Source organism: Hyperolius riggenbachi, chromosome 1 (assembly GCF_040937935.1).
Source record: "Hyperolius riggenbachi isolate aHypRig1 chromosome 1, aHypRig1.pri, whole genome shotgun sequence".
In the NCBI taxonomy this organism is placed as follows: domain Eukaryota; kingdom Metazoa; phylum Chordata; class Amphibia; order Anura; family Hyperoliidae; genus Hyperolius; species Hyperolius riggenbachi.
In genome coordinates this window covers 223,183,706-223,204,264 of record NC_090646.1, presented here as the reverse complement: position 1 = coordinate 223,204,264, position 20,559 = coordinate 223,183,706, and the positions used below count along the sequence as shown (strand labels likewise).

At 43.2% G+C, this 20,559-nt stretch overlaps 1 protein-coding gene across 3 annotated transcripts in view; it reads left to right on the top strand.

The window, feature by feature from the left end:
- The window catches only part of ANK2 (ankyrin 2), a 700,071-nt gene that overhangs the window by 266,610 nt on the left and 412,902 nt on the right, over positions 1-20,559 (top strand). Inside the window, exon 1 of one of the 3 annotated variants that reach the window (XM_068280997.1) lies at positions 14,192-14,375. The exons of the other annotated variants lie outside the window; for them this stretch is intronic. Coding sequence (XP_068137098.1) covers positions 14,289-14,375 — 87 coding nt within the window. The 5' untranslated portion in view covers positions 14,192-14,288. Of the gene's footprint in view, positions 1-14,191; positions 14,376-20,559 lie in introns of those variants that run through there. 3 annotated transcript variants of the gene reach the window in all.

The window sequence follows — 20,559 nt, the reverse complement described above, 5'->3', positions numbered from 1 at the left end:
ATAGTATGACATGCTGTAAAGGTCTGGCTGGATTTTGCCCTGTGCTCTTTCCATTACTGTACATGGTGCCTATGAACTGGACTGTTTGAGGGTGCAGTGATGTTTTTACCTTGCTGGCAATCATTTCAGTTGTCACATGGGGCATATAAACCCATAGCAATAGCTTGAAAGCTGTTATAAAATCTATAACGTGACTTCACAAGTCCGGCATGCTCACTGACTTTTTTTAAAGGACTTACGAGGCCAAGAGGAGTAAAAAAAGTTAATTACTTGCATGGTCGTTTCAGGCACAGAGGACACCGTCCGCGCCCTCCGTGCCACTCCGCCGGGTCCCCCTGCTCATTATCCCCCCGGGCCAGCTCCCGACCCCACGGCCCGGGTCGGGCTCTCCTGCCTCTTCAAAGATGGCCGCTTCCTCTGGCCACCGCTGTGCAGTCCGCCTGGCCGCGAGTGTGGCTGCGCAGCCCTAGGGCCAACCCCTCCGATCCACGCTACGTATCGTGGATCGGGGGGGTTGGCCCTTGAGCTGTGCAGCCGCACTCGCGGCCAGGCGGACTGCGCAGCCACGGCCAGAGGAAGCGGCCATCTTTTGAGAGGCAGGAGAGCCCGACCCGGGCCGTGGGTTCGGGAGCCGGCCCGGGGGGATAATGAGCGGGCGGACCCGGCGGAGTGGCATGGAGGGCGTCCTCCGTGCCTGAAACGACCATGCAAGTAATTCACTTTTTTTACTCCTCTTGGCCTCGTAAGTCCTTTAATTAAAAAAAAAGTGATCTGGAATTTACTTGTATTGCAGTTCCTTTATGTTCACTGTAGCTTTTATCATTTGTCCTCTATGTGTTTTGTTTCTGGTTCCTTAGATGCAGTATTAAGGCATGTATAAATACTGAATACAACTCAGCCGAGATGATAGTTTTGGGTTGTTTCAGCTAAGAGTCTAGTATGTGTACACTTGTCCTGTCATGGTGGATTGTTACAGCTCAGGCCAAAAAAGAAATACTTTCCTAAGAAGAGGAAAGCCTCTGGATTCTATTGAGGCTTTCCAGGTCCTCCTCCAGTCACCGCTCGCTGGGACCCTCCAGAAGATTCTGGCTGTGCACCTCTTCAAGAATGAGCGCAGCCATGTTGCTCCCGCACGAGCACAGCTGTGCCTGCGCAGTAGCACAGAGCCAATCATGCACAAGCGGCTCTGGCTTACTGTGCAGGTGTGGCCGTATTTGTGCAGGCGCAGTACAGCCAAACTCGTGCTTGAAGAGTAGCGCAGCCCTGCTCAGATTACACACAAGCCCTTGTGAAAATCTTTGGGGGTTCCAGGAGCAGCAACAGGGGACCAGAGCACACTGTGGAAAGCCTCTACAGGATCCAGAGACTTCCCTCTTCTTATGTAAGTATTTTCTTTTTGAAAATGACTAATGACAAGCAAGTGCATTGTCTTCTGTTCCCCTCACACCACTCGCTGGATGCTGCTGATTTATTTCCCACCCATCATCGTTTCCCTCTTTCCATAGAATTGTGTGTGTACAGCATTCATTCCCAAACCTGTCACCATAACAGTTGTGATCATTCAGGACAAATTAGTATAAGTATGTAGCTTACACTTCGCTGAGAATCCTGTCCCTGTCAGACAAGCTCCCAACACATGCTTGACTAAAGTCGGCCGAGGAGGCTGATAATCCGACGTGTGTACAGTAGTCTCCGACCACCGCCATGCAAGTGATCTGCCACACTGATCAACTTGGCCAAGCAATGGACGATTCCATTGTGCCACAGATGCTCCATTTTGACTTGGTATACAAGCAAACTATGTATACACGTGTCACATCCTCACAACTGAGCCGATGGTTCCTCCCCCTTCTACACTGCAGGGTTGTAGGGGCTGTACAATGTCATATTTGCATGAAATCCTCAAAAAAGGCAACAGCATCTGTCATTGAATAAGTTCCTTGATAAAGGGAACCTGAAGCGAGTAAAATTATTTAAAATAAGCACATGACATAGCTGCAAAAGAATATTACATACTAACATTACCGTCAGTTCCTCTCAGAGGCTCACCATTTGTTCTTACAGTGATCCCTTCCAGTTCTGACAATATTTTGTCAGAACTGAAATATACCAGTTGCTGTCAATTATATATCAGCAGTATGTCAGTTACAACTGAATGTTCAAGGTAAAGTCCATGTTCCCCTATGGCTCAAGTGGGTGATATTACAGTTTAACAGTGTGCTGACCAGGAAGCTGTTATGGGGTAATGGCCATTTTTAAAATGGAGGATGGAGAATATGACCTGTGTATGGTTATTTTGACTTTTTATTTTCAGTTCAGGTTCCCTTTAAAGCTACACAAAAAAAAAGTTAGGAAGAACGACCAGACAACAATGATTCTGTTAGTTATAGTGAAAGCCTTGTTTACATCTTTATTTTATACAGTACAGTCCGTTGTATTAAATATTTTTTTGTAATTGTTTTTGGATTGTGGAACAAATCACTTGAATTAACATTAATTCTTATGTTATGGGGAAATTTGCTTTGATATTGTAACGATTGTGGAATCGTCTCCGTGGTCAGCGCACCAGACGTGCGCGGACACGGCGGATTTCCTCCACAAGCGTATAAATTTGCAGGAACCCAGCAGTAGGTGTAATGCACCTGCAGAGGGAAATTCCTGACGGCAGGTGGAGCTGTGGAGTGCAGAGGAACAGCTCCTCTGCTCTACCACACACGCCAGACAGGAATTGTACGAAGGGAAGAACCGTAATCGCAAGAGAAGCGATTGAGAGTGAGCACAGAGACAGATTGTGTGTGTGTGCATAAAACTAGTCGCCAACCCGCGACTGTGCACACACCACAGCAGATACGAAGCAGGAACGCGATCGCGAGAGGTGCGATCGCCAGACGTGACACAAGGCTACAGCAAGGCGGAGCACGAGAATAGCAAAGGCACAGCAAATCATACAATGAGGAGATATGGAAAATAACAAACGCTAGCTAACCGCGAACACCGCACTCATTCGCAACAGTGCACGCGGTTATGCGCGGTCTCCACGTGATAAGCACAATAGAGACAAGCACGCCTAACTAACCATCGACAGACAAACATGAAACAGAGGACACGAACACTTGCTAAACGGTTACCTCACCGAGCCTCCAGCAAGCGGTCGTAGCAGACAAGAAAGACACACGAAAACAGGGACAAGCGAGATATAGGATCCACAGCACTAGCGAAAAGTGGCTAGCGCGATCCAGGAAGACAGAACAGAAGGATCCACAGCGCTAGCGAAAAGTGGCTAGCGCGATCCCAGGAGACAGAACAGAAGGATCCACAGCGCTAGAGAAAAGTGGCTAGCGCGATCCCAGGAGACAGAACAGAAGGATCCACAGCGCTAGCGAAAAGTGGCTAGCGCAATCCCAGGAGACAGAACAGAAGGATCCACAGCGCTAGCGAAAAGTGGCTAGCGCGATCCCAGGACACAGAACAGAAGAGATAGCTGGTAGCAACCGCTGCACCAGCTATACTCCAAGAACAGAGAGCAGAACCATTTCCTGTCCACCACCGCTGGGACAGGACAACAGCAACAGAACAAACAAACAGATAAACAATCCTAACTGCACTTAGGGAACCTGCCTAGCACAGTTTCCAGGAATTACTCTAAGCTGATCTTCAAACCAAGAGCATGGCTGACACTCTCCCGAGTGTTTCACAGGAAGACTCCTTATGACCAGCGAAGCATTGTGGGAAAGACATAGTACTTATAGTACATGCCTCCAATGAATGTGGCCAGGCAATTTTCATGACAATGTATGCAAATTCCTCTGCAAGCACAAGCTGCAAAACTGACAGAAGCTCTTCTTTCCAGAGTCCTGCAGCATGCAAACCTACACAATGGTCAGAAAGCTGCCTGCCTGCACAGGCAGCTGAGCAAATCATCACAGATATAAGAGTGCTTTGGATTACAACACATTTCGAGAACAAATTGTGTTCGCAAACCAAGGTTCCACTGTAATTGCTATTTTACACATACTCCTCCTATGTGTAAACGTTCAAATGACAGATGATCGCATGGTAAAATTCACTGCTAAATATACAGCATATAGTTTGTGTCTTATATAAAACAAGAATTAGAAAAAAAAAATCTTTAAACGCAGTCTTTCCAGCAGCAGATAAGATAAGCTTGATTCCAATTTCTTACTGGCATATTATCTTCAAGCAGCCAGGATTTGGGCAATTAAGGGAATAGTAAATGAAATTAATGTGCTTGTTACGCTTTAATAAGATTTTGTATTTTTGCGTTTTATCTAACAGTTCATGTGGATGACAGTAAAGTCATGTCACATCCCTTTTTTCAGTTGCAGTTATTGGAGATATAGCAAGTGACAGAATGTAGCTATAGATGGTGACATGGAGAGATATTGTGCTTAGGCTATTTTGTTGGTTAATTTCCAAGATATAGTACAAATCAGCTTACTAAGCTTTGACTGAATGATTATTATGAAGTATAGTATCATATTTGTGTCACCATAGTTTTAACCCAATATAAAACCGTATGGCAGATTTGTTTGGTAAACCTCCACCCTTCAGATCCCACCTTACCAAACTACAGTGGCCCCAACTTCGGGGTCACTTGGTCCTATTGTCAAGGCGGACAGCCATGGAAGCAAAAGCCACTTGGATATGATTGGTATTATTCTGTTCTTTCCATCCCCCACCATCACAACTCCACTTCCTTCTTGCCACACCACCTTGCCACTTCACCCACCAAAGTCACATCCCTACCAGATAATATACAGGGAGTGCAGAATTATTAGGCAAGTGATATTTTTGAGGAATGATTTTATTATTAAACAACCATGTTCTCAATGAACCCAAAAAAACTCATTAATATCAAAGCTGAATATTTTTGAAAGTAGTTTTTAGTTTGTTTTTAGTTTTAGCTATTTTAGGGGGATATCTGTGTGTGCAGGTGACTATTACTGTGCATAATTATTAGGCAACTTAGCAAAAAACAAATATATGCCCATTTCAATTATTTATTTTTTACCAGTGAAACCAATATAACATCTCAACATTCACAAATATACATTTCTGACATTCAAAAACAAAACAAGAACAAATCAGTGACCAATATAGCCACCTTTCTTTGCAAGGACACGCAAAAGCCTGCCATCCATGGATTCTGTCAGTGTTTTGATCTGTTCACCATCAACATTGCGTGCAGCAGCAACCACAGCCTCCCAGACACTGTTCAGAGAGGTGTACTGTTTTCCCTCCTTATAAATCTCACATTTTATGATGGACCACAGGTTCTCAATGGAGTTCAGATCAGGTGAAAAAGGAGGCCATGTCATTAGTTTTTCTTCTTTTATACCCTTTCTTGCCAGCCACGCTGTGGAGTACTTGGACGCGTGTGATGGAGCATTGTCCTGCATGAAAATCATGTTTTTCTTGAAGGATGCAGACTTCTTCCTGTACCACTACTTGAAGAAGGTGTCTTCCAGAAACTAGCAGTAGGACTGGGAGTTGAGCTTGACTCCATCCTCAACCCAAAAAGGCCCCACAAGATCATCTTTGAGGATACCAGCCCAAACCAGTACTCCACCTCCACCTTGCTGGCGTCTGAGTCGGACTGGAGCTCTCTGCCCTTTACCAATCCAGCCACGGGCCCATCAAGACTCACTCTCATTTCATCAGTCCATAAAACCTTAGAAAAATCAGTCTTGAGATATTTCTTGGCCCAGTCTTGACATTTCAGCTTGTGTGTCTTGTTCAGTGGTGGTCGTCTTTCAGCCTTTCTTACCTTGGCCATGTCTCTGAGTATTGCACACCTTGTGCTTTTGGGCACTCCAGTGATGTTGCAGCTCTGAAATATGGCCAAACTGGTGGCAAGTGGCATCTTGGCAGCTGCACGCTTGACTTTTCTCAGTTCATAGGCAGTTATTTTGCGCCTTGGTTTTTCCACACGCTTCTTGCGACCTTGTTGACTATTTTGCATGAAACGCTTGATTGTTCGATGATCACGCTTCAGAAGCTTTGCAATTTTAAGAGTGCTGCATCCCTTTACAAGATATCTCACTATTTTTTGACTTTTCTGAGCCTGTCAAGTTCTTCTTTTGACCCATTTTGCCAAAGGAAAGGAAGTTGCCTAATAATTATGCACACCAGATATAGGGTGTTGATGTCATTAGACCACACCCCTTCTCATTACAGAGATGCACATCACCTAATATGCTTAATTGGTAGTAGGCTTTCGAGCCTATACAGCTTGGAGTAAGACAACATGCAGAAAGAGGATGATGTGGTCAAAATACTCATTTGCCTAATAATTCTGCACTCCCTGTACAGGGTTACCTGATAATGCATCAGCACAGACCCAGAAGCTTTTGGGACTCAAATGAAAAGTCCATCATGATACTATTGCTGGAACCTTAGGAGTCTAGGTGAGTTTGGGGAGTTTTATGGGGAGCAATGCCCACTTTAATGCTAGTTAGGGCAAGTGAGAGGGAGAGGAACAAAAAAGAAAACAAAAAAACTATCATTGAACTTTAACCTGTTTCGCAATTATTTAGATTTATTTAAGATTTAGTATTTATATAGTGACGACATCTTACGCATCGCTCTACAGAGTATATAGACTTGTCCAATAACTGTCCCACAATCTAATCCCTACCATAATCATTTGTCCATTGTAATCTAGGGCCAATTTAAGGGAAGCCAATTAACTCCAAACTTTGTACAGATAGTTCCCTGGCTGGGATTTGCACAAAAAAATAAATATATTTGTGGTACTAATGTATAAAGTTGCCATTTTTGCCCTTAGAAAGAACAGGGGTTTTCACCCGCATCCAGTGTGCATGACATCTGTATTAACAAAACAGTCTCACTCCTAAGAACCCTAAATACACAGTGTGGTGCTTGAATTTCTTGCTTGAAGTCTGCCATCATACAAAAGAATCATAATCCCTTGCACAGATTTGATTCATAGAAATGCTTCAAACAGAAAATGATGGCTTCCTTATACCATATAGATCTTATAGCAGGGGTCTCAAACTCGCGGCCCGCGGGCCATTTGCGGCCCTCGATACAATATTTTGTGGCCCGCGCCGGCAAAAGCTTCCTTATAGTTCGCTTCAGTGCTCCCAAGTAATACACCGCATCCCCGCCGCTAAACGAGGGCTGCAGAGCCCCCAAATCACCCAGGGGGCAATCCGCCGGCATTTCCTGGAAGGGGCAGAGCTTTCAGCTTCAGCTCTGCCCCTCGTGACGTCAATCGCGGCGCATCGCCGCCTCTGCCCGCCCCTCTCACTCCTCCTTCACAGAGAGGGGCGGGGAGGATGCGCCGCGATTGACGTCAGGAGGGGCAGAGCTGCTGATTTACTTTTTTTGTGAAATCCCTTATGCGACCCCTTTGCCTCCTGCGGCCCCCAGGTAAATTGAGTTTGAGACCCCTGTCTTATAGGATGCTGTTTTACATAGGGAACTTAAAGTGGAACTCTAGTGAAAATAATGTAATAAAAAAAGTGCTTCATTTTTCCAATTATTATGTATAAATGATTTAGTCAGTGTTTGCCCATTGCAAAATATTTTAAATCCCTGATTTATATTCTGACATTTATCACATGGTGACGTTTTTACTTCTGGCAAGTGATGTAGCTGCTGCTTGCTGTTTTGGCAGTTGGAAACAGCTGTAAACAGCTATTTCCCACAATGCAACAGGGTTCACAGACAGGAAACTGCCAAGAGTACGTACTCAGAATTTCTTTGTGGGAGGGGTTTCACCACAATATCAGTCATACAGCGCCCACTGATGGTCTGTTTGTGAAAAGGAATAGATTTCTCATGTAAAAGGGGGTATTAGCTACTGATTGGGATAAAGTTCAATTCTTGGTCGGAGTTTCTCTTTAATGCTTGTGGTCCTGATGCAACAACAGTATTTTCTACAGTCATGGGAAATTTCAGTATGCAGCACGTTGATTGAAAATCAGTCATGCAGACAGTCATACAGATCTTATTAGTCATAACCTCCCCCTATATTAAAACCATACCTTTTCCATTTTTTTTTACCCCATCTATAAATGGTATTACTTTCCTGAGCTCCTCTGGGCAATTGAAGCCTAGTGTAAGAGCAAGCTCCCTGTTATCAGACCTGCTTTGTTTGATGGGAATCAGTTGGTAGGAAATTCTATTCCATAAACTGTGTGAGCATGAAAGCCAAGTGTGTCTGATGTCACTGTGGCCACAGCATTTAAGGAATTTGAATAGCTTAAAACATTACTCCATTAGCATAAATTTGATTATGCTGAAAATAGTAAAATTAGCACAGCTTTCATAACAATATTAAGTTACTTGTATACTGATCAGTGGTGAGATTCATTTACAACACACAGTAGATCAGCCTAATCCATAGTAAGCACCTGTTCACTGAAGATTCCCAGTCTGCCATCTGGTGAGTCCTGCTACACTTAGCTGAACTGGTTAAAGGTTCATAGACCTTGATTCATAAAACTTGTGTGCTGATTCTGTCATAGGAGTTGTCTTCACACCTTACCAATAAATGATCTGCTTCACCTCCCGGCAACTCTCAAATAACTTGTCCTAAATTAACTTATGATTTTTCTTGCCCAGTCTTGCGTTCTGTTTCACTTGCTAATTACTGACAAAATGAGAGAATATCTAATCTTATGTGAAAGAATTTTAAAGGACAACTGAAGCTAGAGATGATCCTCTGCTTCTCATACATTTATCCATAGACTCTGAACAAGCATGCAGCAGATCAGGTGATTCTGACATTATTGTCAGATCTGACAAGAAATCAGACAAGATTAGCTGCATGCTTGTTTATCGTGTTATTCAAACACTACTGCAGCCAGATAGATCAGCAGGACTGCCAGGCAACTGGTATTGTTTAAAAGGAAATACCAGTAAATATGGCAGCCTCCATATTCTTCTCACTTCAGTTGTCCCTTAACTATAACTGATCACTCAACAAAGACATTGATGATGGGTTTTTATACTGTACATGATTTGGATGATTTTCTGGCATATTTTGTGTAGCAGTAAGTTTAAAATTGAAATAAAAATATAGTTAATTGTTTACGTAAGTAGTAAGTACAGATCCAAGGGCTTTAATTATTGTGATCTCAGACATAGAAACCTATATTTTAATGCCATGTGGGTTGCAGCAGTTCACAATCAGCCCACCTAGAGTTGTATGAAAACCAGGCAGCAGTATTTGTAATGTGTAAGGAACTCTCGCTGGGTACAATTTGCTTGTTAAAATACTTAACACCCACTTGATGGCTGTATATTGTGTAACACTAAGTGCGGTGTAGGCTCAAACCGCCTAAGACAAATAAATTCATACAACATAAGAAATCCTCATATTGGCAAAACAGAGAAGGTTTAGTTACAAAAGGTTTAGTTATAAAATCTGTGTTAACTAAGTGAAAAGATATTTAGGTCTCCTACAGAGGAATAAATATTATTGCAGGGTATCTGATGGCATATTAAAATTAAGCATTTTCTGTAATTACTAGTACGATTAGTAGTTAGGCCCTCTCTCTGGTTAACAACACAATATTCAGTTCTATCTGAGTTTTTTAGTTGCCCTTCCAGTGAGTACTTTCTTGTGTATCGACTGCTATGAGCTCCTTGTGGGTATCTATCTGAGAGCCCCAATCCACCATCTGGCTAGTTCTGCTTCTTTCCTGCCTTGTCCTCTTACTTGATGATCTCTGAGCCTGGTTTCCCTGTCCACTTGATACACTCCTATGGCTGTCAAGTGCTGCTCCTAATTTCCCCACTATGCTTTATGTCAGTCTGTGTCAGACTTCTCATTCAGTCTGTACTTCTAACTGTTCCTCAGTGGAGTTCATAATCTAATCCTTGCCATAATCAGCTATTTGTAGTCTAAGGTCAGTTTTTGTTGGGACCGATTAAACTATCTATTTATTTTTCAAATGTGTTGTGAAACCGGAGTACCCAAGGGAAACTCATGCAAACATGGGTAGAACGTAGAAACTCCATACAAATAGTGTCATGGCCAAAATTTGAACCAGGGACCCAGCACTGCAAGGGGAAAGTGCTATCATTTGTGTCACCATCCAAGTATAAGAAAATGTATTTGCGTTATATCCTATTTTCATCCCTCCCTTGCCCCAGGACGCCGCTTCGTCATAAGAGCTTGTTGTCCCTCCGCTTATACAGCGCTGTGGCTGCTCTGTTGCTTGACAAGAATCGGTATGCAATTTCTTATGGGACAGAGCTTGGTTACCCAAGCCGGAAATCAGAAGAATGTGGGAGGTGCCATTGTTGGGAAACATGTCACTTAGCTGGCTGCTACGCTGATGCTTTACTTGTAATGCTTCTGAACATTGTATAGTGATAAAGATTAGATGCTTTGTCGCAATGTGACTTGGAAAATTGAGAAGCCAAAACTAGCATTGCAGTCAGTCAACTGGCCCGTTTTGAAAAAGGAAATAAAGGTGACAGCCTGAGTATTCCTTTAAATCAGATGCCTGCTGGCCCGTATGCCCTCACAAGCCAGCCACATTGATAATTTTTGGCTGCTACCCACTAATCACAAATGTTGACACGTCAGCTTTAAGATGGCCTTTATTAAATCAAATACCCTGTGCTACTGTTTCACTTTCCATCTGTTTTAAAAATCATGACTTAACTGAAGTGAAGCCAGTCATCCCTCGTATGGCAGGAACTTTATCTATGAAGGCATGGCTAACAGAAAGCAGTGTAGTCTGCAGTAATGAGCTTTACAGCTACATAGCCCCAGCTCAGTTTGCATCCAGTGACCTCAGCAGCACGCAGTGCCAAGATTAATGTTAGTGCACAGTAATTGTCAGCTCTGTGCTGGAATTATATGAATCAACGTTATGTAACTATAATCAAGGGTCACCTTTTGTGATGTCACAAGCTGCAGAGGGCGAGCTCTGCATACAGGTCGGTAATACACCTGACAAAACGCTTCATGTCACAAAATCCCACTTATTGTTAGGCTGTGTCAGACTTTCACACATGACAAAGCAATTTATTCAGCTTACAATTTATGAACCAAGCAAGAAATTACTTGTTTCGGTAGATCAATTCTCCTAAGCAGTAATGTGTCATCTCAACAGGGTTTCTTTATGCATGCCGCATTTAGGGTTGCACGGATATACTTTAAAACATTAACAATGCAAATACAGCATATGGCACAAGGTAGTCTACAATACTTTTAATAGTTATAAGCAAAAATTGTTTGATCATTACACTATATACCGTATATATAACAAAATGGGGACTCAGTATATATGGTCAAATTAAATCTGATTTCTTGATTTGAGAGACCGATATTCATACATCATCATTTTATTTGAAGTTTACTTGGCTTATTTGATATTAATATGCAAAAATATTGACTGTATGAAAAGTATAGTAATGTCTATAAATCTGTCAGTAATTAAATTATTTCTGGCATCAGTAAAGGTGATTTAGTTTGATTTATAGTTGAGTTCTTTTGTCAAAAATGTGTTTCCATTGATATTGGCAAAGTCTGCTTGCAGTTTTCTCTCCTCTGCATGGCATAAACATGAATGCTTGGATGCCACATCACAGCACTTGGCGGTTGCTTGAGGGGTGCTCTAAGGGCCAGACCACAGTGCAGAGTGATGGATACTACTGTGCACCCCACCCTCCTTGTCACTGCCAGGCCCATCCCCCTCGTTTTGTACAATGCCATTCACCATGCCCATAATGCAGTACCATAAAAAAAAATGTGCTCGTTCACAGAGCTCAGTTGCATTGCTGAATAATTCTGCATGTCAACTTACTGTCCATACAATTCTATGGGGCTGCTCACAGTACTGTGTTGTAACAGATTACGTTATTTTAACTCGCTGCATTCAGGATTTGCATCAAAGGGACCCTGAACACTTCTTAAAAATGAAATAGTGATTTACCTGGGGCTTCCTCCTGCTCACCATAGACCGCAAGGTCCGTCCGCCAGCATCCTCCTGGCTCCTCTCCTGGTCTCCGTTGGCGTCTCCGTTATGGGACGATTTGGGCCATTGTGAGAGTCCTGCTCATGTGTGGTTCAATATTAGAGAACCGCGCATGCGTAGGACTCTCACACTGGCCGGTGTGATGACTCGTATAGGGCTGGTGTGATGGGGCAAAGTGACAAAGCGGGAAGCAGGCCTGATGACTTTATGCCGAAGTTGTCCCATAACGGAACTGCCAGCCAGGACCAGGAGAGGAGCCAGGAGGATGCCGGGGGACCTTGCGGCCTACATTGGAGCTGGAGGAAGCCCCAGGTAAGTCACTATTTCATTTTTAACAAGTGCTCAGGGTCCCTTTAAAAAACAAAAAAGACAAACACTTATATCGCGCTTTTCTCCTGGCGGACTCAAAGCGCCAGAGCTGCAGCCACTAGGACGCGCTCTATTGGCAGTAGCAGTGTTAGGGAGACTTGCCTAAGATCTCCTATTGAATAGGTGCTGGCTTACTGAACAGGCAGAGCCGAGATTCGAACCCTGGTCTCCTGTGTCAGAGGTGGAGCCCTTAACCATTATACCATCCAGCCACTATGGTCAGTCTCCATCGCAGTTCACATTTATTATAACGCATGCGTTATGCTACTGATCCAGTGGCATAGCCAAGGAGCTGTGGGCCCCAATACAAGTTTTATAATGGGGTCCCCTAAGCACCCAAGCATACATAACAGTTGATACGGCGCACCAAAACCTGCCAATGGCAACTACAGTGTCAGAGGTGCAAGAAGGGGATGGGGAACAGTTTGTTAATGATTATCACTATTCAAAGTATCTATAGAAGTGATTATTATGAGCACAGGACCAATAGGAAGCTAATACTGTAGTTGAGGGAGGGCCCTTCAGGGCCCCTCTGGCCTCAATGTGGTCACTACCTCTGCAACCCCTATTGCTACGCCCCTGAACTGATCACAGTGAATCCAGTCTTAAGGCTCATTTTGATGCAGTGGAGTAAGGGGGCTCCATTCACTAGTGAGAGCCAACCTCTCCACTGTGGCAGAAAAGGATTAAGATGAAATGGGGCCCTAGGCAGTTTTTGCCCACTGCTGATGGTCACCTGGCTTTTTTTTTATTAAGGTTTAGTGTGGGCTAGCATCCACCAGGCCCTTAGTCTCTCTCCAGGCCCTAAGCAGCTGCCTAGGTTTGCCTTGTGGATGATCTGGCTCTGCACTGTGGCCAGCATTGGTGCAAGCAGTGTACTACACTCAGCACTGCATATAGTTTGAACAAGCCCTTGCAAATCAACTGAATGGGGCCCAGATTAAAGCTAGGTATTCATTGGAACATTTTTAAAAGCTTAGCTGTTATATTTGAGGAATCCATCAGATGGAACAAAAATATTAGCAACTATAGCCATTATAGATCAGTTTTGAACTAAATTGATTGGACATTGTTTGAGAATGGCAGTTCTGTTCATCTATGAGTACAGGAAGGAGACTGAGTGGCACAAAACTAGCTGGAGCAGTAGTCCAGTTGATTTTTAGTCAGGTTTCTGTTAAAATCGAGTGGTGCAAGAGGCTAAAACTATCAACATGCCCTGATCTGCTTTTCATCAGGGAAATGTTTATTACAGTATATATTGCACATACAGTACATCTATTTATGTATGTCTACCCTAAGAATTTCAAAATGTGCCAGAACTGTTGTAAAATAAAGTGTCCTGGTATTCTCCTATATAACAAGCTGGTAAAGGCATTTTGGAAGCAGCAGTTAATACAGAAACAAACACAAGCCTTTCTTCTCTGCATAGAAAGTAAATTGTTCAAATATGCCCTAATAGCGGGACATTAATTATATTAATGTTTACCCATGTGGCGGAAAAAGAAAGTTTACATTGATTCTCTTTGGGTAAAATATTTTACTCTGAAATATAAATTCAAGTTCAGTTGGTCTAAAAAGCAACAAAAGCACTGATAGTAAGCCAGGCAGCGCTGGTGATAAATAACCAGTGCTCTTCCATTTGCATCCATAGTGAATAGAATAAAAGCATCTGTAAATGTGCTCAGTCCTTGGCGTTGCTTCCTCGGTTCTGAGCTTTCCTCCTTTGTGAAGGGAGCAGATCCTGGTGGTAATTGGTTGAATCAGATTTAACAATGCAAGCAGATAAACATTTGTGGCAGCCGCTGCCATGGAAACGTCACACTGCTTCTCCTCCTATTCCCCCCTCCCCAGTCTCCATTCTAGTCAGCGACACAGTGGTCCGTGCTGTGTAGAGGCTTTCATGGCAGAGCTCTTTACTGGGAAAACTGTTTTAAAATGATGAACGAAGAGAGCACTCCAAAAACAGATGGAGGGGAACTACGACATAACAGCACAAACTTGAGGAGAAAAAGACCCAAAAAGGTAACATCTGGATTCTAAAAAAGGCCATCTGTGAGTGTCAGAAGCATGCTTCCCAGGGATGCAGTCAGTGCCTCTCTGTTAGGCGTGTCTGTGTCGGGGATACAGAACTGCTTTCTCCGCTCGCTGTGTCAAGTGAGCAAGGGCTCTGTGCAGAGTACACCGAGCGAGGAGTCTGTAACCCGGAGCTGGCTTTGTGTTTCATGCAGAAATCAGAGTAGCTGACTATGGTTGTTTGTGGCTTTGCAGGAATCTGTCTGAGCAGCGCAGGTTAATTGCTTGTTTTGAACTCGTTGCTGTGAAGTGATGACTAGTTTGCTATTACTATCTATGGCTTGCTGCACTCTGTATTTGCACTGTGGTTTATGTAGTAGGGGTAGGGGGATTTGTTTTAAGGAACGAGATGTGATTTAGTCATATCAGTGTTGTGGCAGGGTTGATGCTGCACCTGGGAAGTGTTTGTGATGTCTGGTCAAGATGCAAAAGGGCGTGTATAGTATAGTGGACAATAGCCATTGATTCTGCTAATAAATCAGCTTCATTGCACTTCATGTGCAAATAGCTCATGCAGTTCTTCCTTGCAATTAGCAAGGTAAACAAATACAAATGTACTATGGCCACACCTAGTCATTTAAGAGACTGTGGCTGAAAGATGTGCTGATACTGATACTGTACCACTGGCTTATCTCCATCATTAGGCCCATAATATGTCAATATATACATGCTGGATAAAAACAGGGCTAAATTCTCATCTTTCACCTCACTTGGTGTCATTTAGTATGTGGTAAAATTATGCATAAGCCTTGCCAATGTCTAGGGGCATTGTGTGTCCTTACATACAACAACTTTCACAATTTGTATGACGTTGTGATTCAAACACACCTTTATGCTTCTTACTGCGGGTGTGGGGGAGTCAGTATTATTTTCATTATGATGTCCAGCATTTAATAAGTGCCAAAAATGAAGCATTGCATGAAAATGGTATTACAGAAATAATGATAGCAAGCAGATATCACAGTGCGCTGTATCTTCGATGAGGGGCAGTATTACGCAGTGACCCCGGCGGTGTGTTTGAGTGACACATTTACAAGCAGTCAAGCTGAGTCTTGGTAATTGTCTATTTGTCAGTGGAAATTGTTCATTTGTATGCAAAATGGCAGTCAGCACCACACTTATCAGTGAGCCCTGACACTCAGGAAAATATATGCTTAATGCACATTATATATGTGTATGTATAGGAAACATCTCTTGTGCATACATGAGTGTGTGTGTAGACATATATAGGATACATATACATTGTGTGTGTACATATACAGGGTACATTGTGTGTGTACATATATAGGATATAATGTGTGTCACACGCACATAAACATACACACCCTTCATGACAATCTTTTGGGTTTTGTGGTATTGCTTGGGAAGAGCTGTTTTTAGTTATAAAAGCATCTGTCTGAGCTACTGGATCTCTGCTTTCATGTATTACAATTTGGTGTTATGTTCCGTGTTGGACTGACCATCTATTAAAAGATAACTAATAGTAGGAGTGAGAGTCCCAAGAACTCAGAATGCAAGCCATGGACATTGAGAGCAGTGGGGAAAATGGATTAAGTAGCCTCCAACATAAAGTAGTGAAGTAACCATTGAATCCAGTTTGACTTTGCGTGTGTGTTTTCCAGAAATGTTTAATATGGAGAATCCATAAGGACCAAACCGTTATGGCGATAGCTATGGAAGATGTCAGAGCTTACTTTTGCTTCTTAGGATAAAAGTTTTTCAGCTTCCTAGTTCTGTGTAACCTGGAAGTTATCATCTTCTACACGGCTTGCCTAGGCTCAAACTGACACACTGTACAGAATAAGGAAGCTCAGCAAGGGTGTTGCTGGAATAAATCATTCTCTGGCTTTTATAGACTTCTTTCATGCCTTGAGGAATCCATAAGTGAATTCTTCTCATCCAAGTTCTCACTTCTACATCTTTAAAGGGACTCCGAGCTCACAATAAAAAAGAAAGTTGAACTCACCTGGGGCTTTCTCCAGCCCAGTGCTGGTCGGGAGGTCCCACGACGGCGTCCTGGCTCCTCTCCAACAACCCGATCCGGAATGGCTGACAGGCCGCAGCCCGGGCGACACTCACCCGAGTGTCGGGCTGCTCCTTCCGCGTATGACGTCACACGCCGGCCGCCTCGCGTCATCACGGCGGCCGGCGTGAAAGTACTGCGCATGCGCGATTAAAGCGCGCATGCGCAGTACTTTCACGCCGGTCGCCGTGATGACGCGAGGCGGCCGGCGTGTGACGGCATCCGCGTCATACGCGGAAGGAGCAGCCCGACACTCGGGAGAGTGTCGCCCGGGCTGCGGCCTGTCAGCCATTCCGGATCGGGGTGTTGGAGAGGAGCCAGGACGCCGTCATGGGACCTCCCGACCAGCACTGGGCTGGAGAAAGCCCCAGGTGAGTTCAACTTTCTTTTTTATTGTGAGCTCGGAGTCCCTTTAAATCTCCTGAGTAGAATTTCTTTGTAACATTTTGGTCTAAAACCTGAAACACATATTTTTGTTGACCAATGATTGGCCAATTTTACCATTTCCATGTAGTATGAGGGTCCATAGTTTTTCAATACTGTGAACAGATTTTGTAGGTAAACTTACATACTTCAGTAGAGTCCCGATTATCCAGAACTCAACAATAGTACAAATTGCCAGCAGTACTCACAGTGGTAGAGGCCGACTTTTTGTAGACTTTGTTGTGCTTTAAGACTGAATTCCACTGCTCCCCCAAGTTTAATGTACTTTCAGTTACTGTATTTTAACATTTAATACAGAATTAATGTTATGTTCAGGGTATGGATCTAGAGTTGGGTATAGTACTGTATTAGCTAGGCCTATTTTTAGGCCAAGCAACCAGAAAGCACTTTTATCTGGCATCAGCCATTACCTGTCAGTGGTGGATAGCCAAGACTCTACTATACATGGAAGTGGGGAAATTGGCCAAACAAAATGCAATATGTTTACCAGGCTTAAAATTCCACCTAACAGACATGGCTATGGGATTGATTCACAAATCCTGATTTAGAAATAATGTATCCTTAAAGAAGCACCACAACCACATATAGTAGAATGTACTAAATTATTCAGTAGACTTAATTTTATGTTCATTATCCTGGTTTCAGCATCAGCTTCTATAAATTACTGTATATGGCTAAGTAATCCCACCCTCTCAGTGATACTTAAGGTCCGTACACACGCCGGACTGCAGGCAACAACGGGTCCGTCGTCACCTCCCGCTGGGTGGGCGTTCCAGCGACAGTCCGGCGTGTGTACAGTCTGTCGGCAGACTGATACGGCTGTTTCTGAGCGATCCACCGGGCGGATCGCTCAGAAACAGCCGTATCAGTCTTCAGACAGACTGTACACACGCCGGACTGTCGCTGGAACGCCCACCCAGTGGGAGGTGACGACGGACCCGTCGTTGCCTGCAGTCTGGCGTGTGTACGGACCTTAAGCCTAGGCTATAATGTCACAACACCTTTTCCTCCCAGTGCACTCAGGGAGACTAAGGGCAATTCACTTTTTCGCCTGAGTTTTCTCCTTGGAAATCATTTTTCATCTTCAATGTAAAATAACTTTCCAGCACTTTTCAACTAAAAAAGGACCAAAAAGTAGGTGAAAAAGTACTATCAAAATTATTTTGAGTATTTGTTTTTTTTTTCTGGTGGCTTAAAAGGCATTTTATTAACACGTTTAAAAATATCACCTATGTCCTAGGAGAAAAGTCAGGAGAAAAAGTGAATTGCATATGGGCCCTGGTGTTTCCTGCTCATGTTGGGGCACACAACACAAACATTCCACAGCGATGCACAGCAGTAAAGAGGACGCCACCTGTGTAACTCAGGGTGAGGAAAGATTTTACAATGGGCAAACACTGACTAAATAATAAATACATTAATATTGTTAAAAACAAGCAATTTTATTCATTACATTGTATTCAGTTAAGTTCCTCTTTACCAGCTTGTCTAATGATTTAGCTTAGCTATCTTAACTCAGGATTCATCTCTCCTTATTTGGCTTAAAGGAATACTATCGATACCCAAGTGTTCTAAAATGACAGTGTGCAAATATTGTCTAAGTAGCTGTGTAAACATTTTCTTACTTTTCATGTTAAATATCACAGGCAAAAGCTGTAATTTATTAAGGGTAGGATTTAGCTATATTGGGACAAATCAATTGCAGAAGGGGTGTCTGATTCAATGCACAGCCAGAGTTGCATATCAGACTACAGAAAGCAAATATCAATCATATTAAACAAACAATTAGTTACATTCCCTCTGCTCTCTTCAGACAGGTCAGTCAGAAACACAGGACACAGGAGCTGCAGCTGTTAGGAGCTCTCTCTCTCTCTGTCACACACAGAGCTACACAAAGAGTTAACTGATCAAGTGTGAGGGGAATTTACCCTCTCCTCATGGCTCAGTCAGCCGTCAGTTTTGGCGTCAGTAAAGTTTGAAAGTATTTTGCTAACAGTAAACAAAGAAGTTGCTACTAAAATGTATACACCAGTACTTAGCAGCACATCCCAAACAATTCCTGTGTCAATTGAAAAAAATCTGTGAATCGATAGTATTCCTTTAAAGAGAGTCTGAAGCCTTATAAAATTGCTCTTCCTACTTAACATTTATCTTCTGCACTATCACCATAGCTAAAATGCCGCATCCCCTCGACAGAACGCTGTGTTTAAACCCCTCAAATCCCGGGGCAAAATGACATGACTTTCAAAGTCGTAGATTTTGCTGCCTGGGGAAGCAGAGCTTAGCGCTGTAGCTCTGCCTCCATTAGTGTCAATCCTCCGCTGATCGCCCCCTCTCCCCTGGCCCTCTCAGTGAAAGAAGACTGAGAGGGGCGGGGAGGGGCGGCGGTAAGCGGGGATTGACTTGAGTAGAGGCAGAGCTACAGCGCTAAGCTCTGCCTCTATCAGGAAGCGCTCCTCACCTTTTGCCCCGGGGATTTGGGGTGTTTAATTACAGCGTTCTGCCGCGGGGATACAGCATTTTAGCTGCTATGTGCAGAAGATAAATGTTAAATAAAGAGACATTTTATAAGGCTTCAGACTTTTTAACTTGCAATTTATATCTACTTATCTGTTTATCACATGGTGTATCTCTTCTTTCATATTCACTAGTGATGAATCTCGGGAGATCTTTCTTGCCCACATAAAGCTGGATAATTGTAAATACTTTCTGTTCCCTGATAGTTGGTCCCTTGGGGTTGGTCGCTTACATGCTCTTAGTCAAACAAGTTATCAGTGAGTTTACTCACACTCCTTGCCAAGTCCTACATCATATTAATCCATGCCTTGCACTGATGAGGACCAACAATTCCAAAACAGCTGTATGCATGTTGGATTACAATGTCCTGTAAAATAATTGCAAATGCCCTCTGTTTAAAGCAAACCTGAATCATTTCCTCTCATTCCCCTGGTTGGAATAGTCCTACTAGAATGTCAGAACACATCTTCAGCCCTCCTTGGAAGGCTTCAGAAGTATTTGAGCTCCCGAATACTTCCGGAGACAGATTTGTACAGTGTACGCCCAAGCACTGTTCCAGGTGTGCACAATTACAGATCTGCTTGTCTTACTGAAGAGTCCCAAAGGCTTATTCCAAATACTAGTGTTGGAATGAGGGGAGGCAGAGAGGACCAGGAAGAGGATCCAGAGCCTTCCCTCTTCTTAGGTCAGTATGTAGCTATTTTGTCTCAGTTCAGGTTTCCTTTAAAGGACAACTGAAGGGAGAGGGATATGGAGACAGCCATATACAGTATATTTCCCTTGAAGCAATACCAGTTAACTGGCTGTCCTGCTTATCCTGTCTCTAATGCTTTTAGCTACTGTATAGACCCTGAACAAGCATATGCAGATCAGGTGTTTCTGGCATTATACAAGAAAATATTTTGCAGTAAAAAATAAGCTAAGAGCGAGACAACATCAGCTTCCATCAGAGCTTTCACACCCAAGTATTTTCCCCAGTAGTTTTCCATGGATTGCTCATGTTCAGCAATATTGCTATAGATGTAATTTCATAAATTGTACTGGAAATAATAGCTGATTTGGCTGCATACTTGAATTGAGCTTGTGATAATAAGTGCATTCTGCTGCTCAGCAGTCAGCAGGACATTATTCAGTAGCATGCATTCTTAC